The 11144-nt window shown below is 42.1% G+C and overlaps 1 protein-coding gene and 1 non-coding gene across 4 annotated transcripts; one reads left to right on the top strand and one right to left on the bottom strand.

Annotated features, from left to right (window-relative positions):
* The first annotated feature begins 660 nt into the window (after positions 1-660).
* On the top strand, positions 661-733 carry TRNAR-UCU (transfer RNA arginine (anticodon UCU)). Its single transcript has one exon. It is a non-coding gene; the product is annotated as a tRNA-Arg (tRNA).
* Positions 734-1301: 568 nt separating this feature from the next.
* Positions 1302-10987, bottom strand: LOC136501311 (general transcription and DNA repair factor IIH subunit TFB1-1-like). 3 transcript variants are annotated; one of them, XM_066496820.1, is made up of 20 exons: positions 10848-10987; positions 10283-10361; positions 9978-10042; positions 9829-9892; positions 9110-9248; positions 8394-8469; positions 8199-8291; positions 7997-8041; positions 7172-7228; positions 6841-6996; positions 6683-6748; positions 6403-6529; positions 5893-5949; positions 5690-5814; positions 3811-4002; positions 2893-3006; positions 2728-2805; positions 2062-2109; positions 1848-1916; positions 1302-1684 (listed from the first exon to the last, which is right to left on the bottom strand). In XM_066496820.1, the coding sequence occupies exons 1-20, from the start codon at positions 10920-10922 to the stop codon at positions 1604-1606; spliced, it is 1806 nt and encodes a 601-aa protein (XP_066352917.1). In that variant the 5' UTR covers positions 10923-10987; the 3' UTR covers positions 1302-1603. The 3 variants fall into 3 exon arrangements, with proteins under 3 accessions (XP_066352917.1, XP_066352918.1, XP_066352919.1); XM_066496821.1 differs by having other exon boundaries at positions 6406-6529; XM_066496822.1 differs by lacking the exons at positions 1302-1684; positions 1848-1916; positions 2062-2109; positions 2728-2805 and having other exon boundaries at positions 2903-3039; positions 6406-6529.
* Between the last annotated feature and the right edge of the window lie 157 nt (positions 10988-11144).

Here is an 11144-nt window from a genome sequence, read left to right as displayed (position 1 = left end):
CGTGTGATATGCAAGTGTAGCCTCCTCCACCTGTAGGAGGAGTGGGAGGGCGATCGAACAGTCAGTTTAATACTTCATGGAGAAGCAATTAATTTCCAAATCCGATCTGCTGCGATCTTCTAGGAGAAAGCAGTGGTGAATGCAGTTGGAAGAATTCTAATGCCAATCATCGAAGCATATGACCACCAAAGTGCCAAAACCCCCAAAGAAATTAAGCAGCCAATCAGAAAACCCCAAAGTGACAATACCCCCAGCGTGAGCACAGGGATCTGAGCGACGCGCGCGGAGGATAGATCATAGATGGATGGTGGATCAAAACGAGGAAGCAAATAAACACGAAGAAGAAGAAGAAGAAGAAGAGCACAGCGCGGGTATAGCCGCGGTTCCGTCCATGGAGCAGGAGCAGAGCAGCGCAGAAGTGCAGGCGCGCGTGGCGTGGCGAGACGAACCATCAGCAGACAGCAGCACGTCGTCCAACAGCTCTCGCTCCAGGTGCGGGCGTGGCGTTCCCAGCATACGCGTTGGCTGGGAGTAGGGACTGTGGGTGGTGGTTGCATGGCTGGAGTGGGAGGACATGGATGCTCGCGCGTGAGCAGAGGCCAGCGGGACGGCGATGTTGAATGCTTTCGTGAATAATGTCAAAACGAAATGAAACAATCCGCACCCATGGCCTAATGGATAAGGCGTCTGACTTCTAATCAGGCGATTGTGGGTTCGAGTCCCACTGGGCGTGAATTTGTTTTCTTTTAAAAAAAATCACATGTTTTACCCATCATTTTGACGTTGCTTATATGCTCTCTTTTTTTTACCATTGATATCTTTTTACACCTTTGCTTTGCTTACTCGCTTATGCTTATTTTTCATTTCCACCTTTTCCTTCGTTCACTGTGCTCACAGGAACAACGGGGCCCGTGCTTTACGAAAAGCATGCTCCAACTGCCCAGCGGCAAGGACTGAACGGAACCGATGCACGGCCTACTGTTTCTGCTAGTCCTGCCTCCTCCAAAAACGGCAACGCACGCTGCACACCCAGCAGAGCGAGCGACGACTACAAGTCTACAACAAAACCCTATGAAACCCCCAGAACACTGCCACTGCCGAGTGAAACGACAAGGTGGAATAAAGCCAGCGCCAGTGCGCCACCTTCTTTCATGCAGCTCCTTCGTCAACCGCTACCCACAGATGTTACAAGACGAGTGGGTGACAGCTGACAGACGCCACCGATACTGTGATACGTAATGGTGGCTTCGAAATGCTGCAGAAGATACGTATGTAATTCCGCCCGACGGCCACGAACGAACAGCGAAAATCATAATGGTACTGCTTTGATTCTATCTCGAATAGCCATGACCGCCATGTACAAGACGTCGGCAGCATCCTGCTGCGAGTCTCACTATTCACTCAATTACAAACAATTGATGACATAGATCAAGATTCTGGGGCTGCAAATAGCATGCTCCTGCTCCTCCTGCAGCTATTAATACGAGAGGGGAAAAAAGATCAAAATCGTAGAAGCCTCAAGAATTCTACAGCAACTCTTGTACATTCGGGCACACTGCCCGTCTGTCTCGCTTCATGTGTTGGTCAAACCAGTCTCCTTGGCTCAAAACCCGTTGTGCCTGTTCCCGGCCTTGGACGACTTCTGCTGCTGTTCCACATCGTGGTTGAAGGCGGCATCCAAGGCCTGCAAACGACATACCATCGGTACATTGGTCAGTTCGCTGCCATTTCGATGGGAGAACAATTCATGGAAGCATGTGCCAACTTTGAATGTGGGATTGTGATTCAAATAATGGCATAATGCTCTTAGGTAGGAGTACATGGTAGTGCGAGGAATGTTTACAGACCTGAGTCATGGGCTTTACTAGCCGAGATATTTCATGTCTTACATCAGGCTGTGCTGATTCCTTTATAAGCTGCATATTTCACAAGTAACAGAACATACAAAAGAACTTCAATGGTAATTTGAGTATAAACCCAATTTAGGTGACAAGTATGAGGGTTCTGCATATCTAAACAGGGGAGTGGGGGCAGATGTCAGATGTGCTGGCAAATATTTACCTGCAACTTTTGATATATCTGTGTCATAGCTTCTTTAACTCTTTGAACCTTCAAAACAAGTAAATTAACATCAAAGCAACTGGCATTAGAAAGAAATGCATATCCAGAGTGAAGCTTTGCTATACCAAAAAAGACTAAAAGCATGATATGGCGCACAGCGCACTCAAAGCTTCTCTTCTAGACACCATAAGTTTTTAAAACTGTGTGACAGTCTTCCTGGCTTTAGCTTACCGAAACTAGCACCATAACTACAGTGGTACAAAACCTTCAGAACTAGGGCATTCTAACTCATAGTTTGGATAACATACTGTACAACACAATATACAGTATGCTACTCTATAGTTCTCAGTGATGGTTCTCTAACCAAATCAATGCAGCATGCAAAATAAACCGAGCAGCTGAAAACATCTTCTTTTTTTCAATGCAAGCTGCTGAAAACATCTAACAGAAGAAACATGGTGGATGTACAAACACTTCCTCTAGTCCTATAAATCAGCTAAGTTTGCACTTATAACATGAAATCAAGAAGTTTGTACTAATTTCCAAATTTTCTTCTTAATATAATGATACGCAGCTCTCCTGCGTGAGCGTGTTCCAGATAAAAAAAATCCAATTGAAAACACCATGGGTTACAAAACAGTGCTGATAACGATGGGGGAGATATACCTTGTTATAAAGGACTGCACTTGTTATTGGATACGATGACCAAAAATGCCGTAGCAATTCCTGGATAGCCGTCCAATGCTGAGAAAATAGATAGTTTACAGAAGTTCCATCGACAAGAGTATCCATACATACAAAACGAAACCAGTAGTGAATACAGCATCTCACATCCATAAGCTCATCCCGTGTATGTTGAGGCAGCTGACCAAGGAGACCTTCTTGAGGATTCTTGAGGTTAAGTCTCCTTGAACGAGAAATCCCTTCATTCAATTCATTAAGAACCTAGGCCCATACCATTTAGGTAGTTAGGATTTCCTGCTCATGCAATTTAATAGCTTAAGAACAGAGAAGCCACAGTAGCAGTAACACAACATCATGCAAACAGTTGCATAAATATGACGAATGGACCTTTACATACACATATTACTAAGAATGGGATACTAATAAACCAAATAACATGTGTTTCCTTCTTCCTCTCTTTTTTATATGATCTTTACGTGATACATTTAGGGTTCCAAAGCTCCAGCTCCAAGACCCATGCAGGATTTAGAGCTTGAAAGAAAAGGTCAAGTGGTTTAAACATCTGGCATTCAATATAAATGATTCAACATTTCAATAAAATGACCTCAGTTTGGCCACACATCCAACAATACCTGGACCTAGGGATGGTCAGCTCCAAAAATTCTTGGAGTTGGAGCTCTGCCAAACAGGCCTTAGATACTTCCTAATCGCCAATACATCCAACGGTTAACTAATTATGTTGATTACACCAGTGGTAGCCTGCCTTTTACCACTGGCTTCTGTCTGTTCCCAGTTGACTAGTGGACTGAGACTGACAACCATATTTGCAGTCCTGGTGCTGGTTGACCTTTGAAACTTATAATTGGTGACGAACTGATAAAAGGATTCAAGTTGCCTTGCAGTCTTCAAAGTGCCATTATCCTAAACTATGTCTGTGCACTCCTCTTGATTGGACCGCTAACCCAACAATTTATTTAGTGCCGAATCAGCTATTACTCAATACACTGAGTAAACTAAGAAAAAGTAATAAATAAAAGAATCAAACTGCCCAGTAAAATGGTTTACCTTAAGAGCCATATCAGACTGAATAATCGGACAGTTAAGCTTATTAACTTTAATAGAAGACATTTGGTCCATTAAATGATGGAATGCTTCTTCAGTGCTCAAGCTGCAAGTACGAGCTTTTCTTCCGTCATTGCTGCCACCTAGAGATCTCAGAGCATTTGCTTGTTGGGAATCAAAATATTCTTTAGGATCCTAATAAGAAAAAAGAAGACAAATTAATACATTATTTCTTATTTTGGTTGATATATCTACTATTACTCTGTGCGCCTCTTTTGATGACACCAATAGGCGCTTTGTGCGGAGAATCCAAGAATCTGAGGTCAGAGAGGCGTTGAAAAGGATGAAAGGAGGTAAGGCGATGGGACCGGATGGTATCCCAATCGAGGTGTGGAGATGCCTCGGGGACATAGCTATAATATGGCTAACCAAGCTGTTCAACCATATTTTTCGATCGAACAAAATGCCTGACGAGTGGAGGAAAAGTATATTGGTACCGATCTACAAGAATAAAGGGGATATTCAAAGTTGTACTAATTACCGGGGAATTAAGTTGATGAGCCATACTATGAAGCTATGGGAGAGAGTTATCGAGCATCGCTTGAGAGCAATAACGCGGGTCTCTATGAACCAATTTGGTTTCATGCCCGGAAGGTCAACCATGGAAGCTATTTTCTTAATAAGCCAAGTTATGGAGCGGTATAGGGAGAAGAAGAAAGACCTACACATGGTTTTTATTGACTTGGAGAAGGCTTATGATAAAATACCAAGGAATGTTATGTGGTGGGATTTGGACAAACATAAAGTCCCAACGAAGTACATCGGGATCATTAAGGATGTGTACAACAATGTTGTGACTAGTGTTCAAACAAGTGATGGAGACACGGATGACTTCCCGATTAGGATAGGACTACATCAAGGGTCAGCTTTGAGCCCTTATCTGTTTGCCTTAATGATGGATGAGGTCACAAGGAACATACAAGGGGACATCCCTTGGTGTATGTTTTTCGCGGACGATGTAGTGCTAGTTGATGAAAGCCGGACATGAGTGAATCAGAAACTGGAGTTATGGCGGGAGACTTTGGAGTCCAAAGGTTTTAGACTCAGTAGAACTAAAAGTGAGTATATGAGATGTGACTTCGGCACTACTACTCGGGAGGAGGAAGATATTAGTTTGGAAGGTCAAATAGTGCCTAGGAAGGATACCTTTCGATATTTAGGATCAATGCTACAGAGACGGGGATATTGATGAAGATGTTAGCCATAGAATCAAAGCAGAGTGGATGAAGTGGCGCCAAGCATCTGGTGTCCTATGTGACAAAAGGGTACCACAGAAGCTAAAAGACAAGTTTTATAGGACAGTGATTAGACCTGCTATGTTGTATGGTGCAGAATGTTGACCTACGAAAAGACGACATGTTTAACAGATAAGTGTCGCGGAAATGCGTATGTTGCGTTGGATTTGCGATCATACAAGAAGGGATCGAGTTCGGAACGATGATATACGTGATAGATTAGGGGTAGCACCAATTGAAAAAAAAGCTTGTCCAACACCGGTTGAGATGGTTTGGACATGTCCAACGAAGACCTCCAAAGGCACTGCTGCGTAGTGGAATCCTAAGCCAGGATAGTAACGTGAAGAGAGGCAGAGAAAGACCGAAGTTGACTTGGGTAGAGGCAATAAAAGGAGACTTGAAAGGATGGAATATACCCAAAGACTTAGCCTTAGATAGGAGCACTTGGAAAACAGCTATTCACGTGCATGAACCTTGATTGCTTCTGCTGGGTTTCAACTCTAGCCTACCCCAACTTGTTTGGGACTTAAAGGCTTTGTTGTTGTTGTTATATCTACTATTACGCCATGAGCACAAAAAAGCTTTACCTTTATACAAAGTGGTGCATACGGAAGGCTTCGTGGAGCTTGCAGATCCTCTATCTCCGTCATTCTAGCCACCTTCACTAGTCTCTCATGATTAGCATCATCAACAATAGAAGTGGAAGGTGGTTCTGCAGTTAATAATTCATCAGAACACAATATATTACATGTGTAAAAGGATTCAATTGAATTCCGATGCCATCTCTAACCTTTCTTGGACCTTACAAGGGCTTCAGCTAAAGTCTTTGGATCAGTCGACTCAACATCTACAAGACAAATAAAACATAGTACACTTAATGGATTGAAAGATAGTTTAAACAATTGGCAGAATGAAAATGAATAAATAGAAATGCAACATGAAAAACGAATCTGATCAAACGAAAAAGGGAAAGAATAGACACAACAGAAAGTCACAGAACAATTACTATAAAGGTATAGTTTGCAAACCAAACCAATGGTCCAGGCTAGTCGATTTGTATAATTATGAAAGAGCTATGGCCACAATAAATTATTCAAATGGGTGGCAAACAAAATAATTTAAAATCATTTCACTCTGTTGCTGATGTGCCCTGGAATCCCTGAGAACGGTACCATCTCAAAGTCATAATACTGAGAATGGTACCATCTTACCCCGCTAACATCATAACATGCTTGAGCAATCAATTGTATTAAGGAAAACAAAAGAGACATCACAAAGTTTCTTCGATTAGGTTCATAACTACCAAGAGATCTCCCTTCAAGAACAACAGCTGCATGACGGTTCAGGTCCTGAGACAGCGTCCTCCTCGCCAACTCACTGTCAGCATCGACTGTCTCTTTGTTACCATCACGGTGAATCCCATGGTCCTGAGTGTCCAAACACATAATGATTGAGCAGTAATTTTAACATAGGATGAGCACTTCATTGTCAACAGCAAGCAAATATGCTCAATATGAGAAAGTCTAGAGACCACATTTGTCTTACAAATATAAGAAGATAATAGTAGAAAAAAATCATACCGGAAGATGAATGTAATCATCTCCAGTGTCTGCCTCCATGTCTAATGTTGGATCGACTCGTTTTATCTGCAACCAACAATTGAGTCACTTGAAAGAAATGGCACCAACACATGGTAACAAAAAATGAATTACAACAGCAATCATTGCTAAAACTAAACCTTCATCTTTGCCTCCTTGGCCAGTATATCATCATTCTTCAGGAAGATAGCCAATTCCTCATCTCCAGCAGCCTCAGCTGTTGCTGCTGCAGTGTTTTTTGTCCTAACTAGATACTCGGCTCTACAGTATTTTTCCCAAAATCGGGTTTCTGACATCTATCCTCAGAAAATATAATAAAATGAGAAGATTATGACAGAATACAGCAGAATATATAGAGCATAATGAGAAATCAGCATCGACCATACAGAAACAGTAATAACACTAGGAAAATTTTATGCCTGAATTTTCTACAGTTCATTTTAAGATATTGATAATATAAATAGGTCTTACCTTTTTTGGAACAAAATCTAAATATGCTCTACGGACAGCAGGCTTTTCTGCAAAAATCTGTAAAATGAAAGGATATATGGCGTTAACAAGTTGGAAGAAGTATATCTTCAAGACTTTACATATCAATTCATTGCAAAGTTCAGATATACAATCATGGAATTCAGAACTTGCTTCCGTGAATAATATATGCCTCAGGTATAATGGAGTATTCTTGGGGAAACAGGACCCAGCGCAGATAGGATTCCAAGCAAGGAAGATGGATTTTGCAGCTATGGACTAATCCTAACCTGACTGGCTAGGGTGGAAGCATAATTTTCAGTGTTCCTGCTCAATAATTACCTTTGATCGCATCAAATTCACATGCACACAATGGAAATTATATTTTCAAGATATAAAAATAGCTTAGACCCTGTCTGGTAGGGTTCCTCCCCGACTCCGACTCCGGCTCCGGCTCCTTCAGAGGAGCCCTACCAAAAGTTTTTAGTAGGAGGAGACGTTTGGAGCCGTTTTTTAGTGTAAAAAGGAGGAGCCCTGCCAAACACGCCCTTAATAAAGGATCACGGCATCATGCATGAAAGCTACTAAGGAAACAAAGAAGGTATAGGGCTTGCTACACATTCATATACAGATTCAAAAAATCTTTGAAACCTTTTACTAACAAAAATGTTCAGAAACTCCATAACTCACAAAATGACGTAATTTTCATTTTACAGCATAGTATAGAAATTTTGCAATTATAACAATTCAGGAAATAGAAACAATTGATGTTACCAAGCACTACATAGGTATTAGTTCATGATAAAGAAGCAGAGTGGAAAGGCGGACCTGATGTATCATCTCAGGTGTGATCTGGAAAGTAACTTTGTTTGTCTGAAATGCTCAACATAGAAATAATAAAAAAAAGTTAACTACCATCAGTCATCAGCAAATTCAGTGTCTTAGAATAGAACATAAGAAATAACACTTATCAATACTCTGGTACAGAATTATGGTCTACAGCTACAACAATAGTATTCCAGTGACATACCCGACCATCAGTTGTTGGCTTAATATCTACTAGCGCATTCTTGAAACCTGGCCTTTGTTTTGATCTTTTATTTGCTTCATCTTCAAGTAAGTTCTGCAAAGATCGTAAGGAAATAATGGATCAAGTGAAGAAACATAAAGTGCACAGCTAAAATTTACTAATCAAGTAACAATATACAGGATAAGTGAGTTTTACCTTTCTTGTTGCCCAAAATTCAGATTCTTGCAGAATATTTCCAAGAACAAACTTCTTATGTAATTTCTGCAATTCGCTGTAAAGGGAAATGTTAAATCAACAAAACTGAGAAACATAAGAACATTTTGACTTTTGTTGCATATGATAGTTTGCAGTTTTTTTTTTTTTTGCCATGTTTTTTCTAAGAAATCTATGGACTTTCAAAATCCATACATGTAGCATGTTCCTGAACTGGGAACAATTAATAACAGTGGTCAAAGAGATTAAAATGATAAAATCAATGGTATAATTAAAAAATAAAACAGAAACACCATCAGAATTATATGAGAACAGATAGAAGAAAAACTTTGTGCTTCGTTTTAATCCTTTAGGTGTAACACTATACCAGTCATTTCCACTATGGCATCCATACTACCACAGCCAGCTTTCTGATATGACACCATTTGCAACAAAGCTCACCAAAATGAATAATAGAGACTGGTACAAGGTGATGCTCTAAAACTTTCTTTATCTACAAGAGCATAGGGAAAACCAAATCTATGTTTTACAAAAAGAAAATCTTAAAGATCACTAATCAACCAAACATCATCTCAAAGAATGTAAATAAGCTCAACAAATTCTAGCAGATTAAATTTGTGCCCATATGAACTATCATCAGAACTTCATATTTCTGTGACCAAAAGAAATAGTCTGGATATATCAAATAATCACATTACCTGTCTTCTCGCAACAGTTTCACCCGTCTCTCCACTTCAGCAGCACTGAGTTGTTCCAGAGCAGCAGAAGCAACTGAGTTTTCAGGAGTCACAGTTGGTCTAGGAGGCACTATCCCTTGATGTTTGCCTAAAACCCTAGCTGCAAGGAGGATGTATTAAGTTATGGATGCATCTTATTGGGTAATAGATGCACGAAACTCAATATGGTAGCTTTCATGTGAGTCAGTGCCATAGCGAACTTGGCACAGCAAATAACCCTTAATCCAGAATTTTATTATATTCCTTATAAAATGGTCACTGTTATGTTATAGTGATCTATCTTATCTTATGTAGCAAGCCAAATGCTAGGTCTGGCTGGAATGAGGTACCTAGTCAAATTCTTATATTGCAAGTAACTGGCATAGGAGATAAGTTTATGCAAGAAACAGCTAAGTACTTCACGTTACTTTCATTTCATGCCTACATTAGATATAAAAGGGCGTACCCAGTGCAGAGAGCTCCCGCTCTGTGCGGGGTCTGGGGAAGGGTGTCAGTGGCAAGCCTTACCCTCGCCTGTGCAATGCGAGGAGACTGCGACTCGAACCCGGGACCTTCCGGTCACAGGCAGTAAGACTCTACCGCTTGCACCAAGCCCGCCCTTCCATGCCTACATTAGATATCTTACAAAGAAAATATTTAACTGTTCTGTTGGCATCGACTAACTACAAAATGAACATTACCTACAAAGTCGCGAGATAGGTCACGGTTACCAACATTGTCAAACTCAAATATGTAGCCTCCAGCCTGAGAAAAAAAAATATATGCATCTCATACTAACCTTGAAAACAATTAGAAATAAGGCAGAGAAAATGCTATAAATTGCTCAAACCTTGTCTTCTTTTGAAAGGTTCAATAATGCTGCTTTGTTACCCTCTACTTTGTTGAACTTGTGACCTGGAGCACAGGCAACAAACCCAGCTGTTTCAGTATGCATGAAACACTATCACAGCTTAAATTGTTGTCTTGAGTCTAGTGATCATTTATCTGAGGTTAAATAGTTTAGAATGACCCTGCAGTAGATATGTTATAGGTATGTGAAGATAAGTTCCATAGTTAGTTAGGTATATTTAACAAGCTTTAAGCCAAATCACCAGCATAACAACAGAACTTTGATGGAGGAAAGTAAGTGCATACCTTTGATGGTCCGGAAATCAACATTGAACTTCATAGCCGACCGTGGATCATTAGGGGTGAAGGTGAACCTTTCATCGTTCTGTAATTAGAAAAAAAACAACGAACTGATCATATTTGGACACAACAGGGTATTTCTGAGCAAGGAAACGAAGCCAGACGCAAATGCAAATGGCACTAAAATTGAACAGCAAACTAAATGGTGACCATCCATACATGAAAAATGCTCAAATTAGCTCATCCCTCCGCATCCGAACCTCCAGGATGCAGAGGGCAACCCACAAAGCTACCCCTGCCCCGTGGCTCGGATTTGCTACCGCCGATGAGCACAAACCCGCGCGCGCCTCCACCTCCACCGATCCAATCAGCGGCTAGTCTCCACCAGTCCCTCGATTCAATATTTGCCGCCGGGCCCCAGAAGCCGCCGACCAAAACCCCCGCCCGCAACAGCGGCGCACCCCGGAGCCTGCTAGCGAACCGTGCGCGCGCGCCGGGAGGAGAGGGAGGGGAGGGAGAGCCGCGCGGAGTGGGAGGGAAGGGGAGGGGAGGGGAGGAGGGTGGCACGCACCATGCGGAGGATGCCTGGGGTGCCGGGGTCCTTGATCGTGGTCTTGTACTTGGCACCGATCGTCATGGACCCCATCGCCACAACCGCCGCCGCGGTGGCTCGCCTCGCGGTCTCGCTCGCCGGCGTCGGAGCAAAGCCGAAGGTGCGGGGAAAAAGGGCTTAGGCAGCAAGCCTACAAGTAGAAGTAGGCTGCAGGCTAGTGTGATTTCGGCGCGATGGGCTGGGCCGTGGGCCCGCGATTCGGTCCAGGACGGCCCATTTAACGAAGGAGAAGTGGGCCGTCTTCCGTCCAGTCTC

This window comes from Miscanthus floridulus, chromosome 13 (genome assembly GCF_019320115.1).
Source record: "Miscanthus floridulus cultivar M001 chromosome 13, ASM1932011v1, whole genome shotgun sequence".
Lineage (NCBI taxonomy): Eukaryota > Viridiplantae > Streptophyta > Magnoliopsida > Poales > Poaceae > Miscanthus > Miscanthus floridulus.
This window is presented reverse-complemented; position numbering and strand designations above follow the sequence as displayed.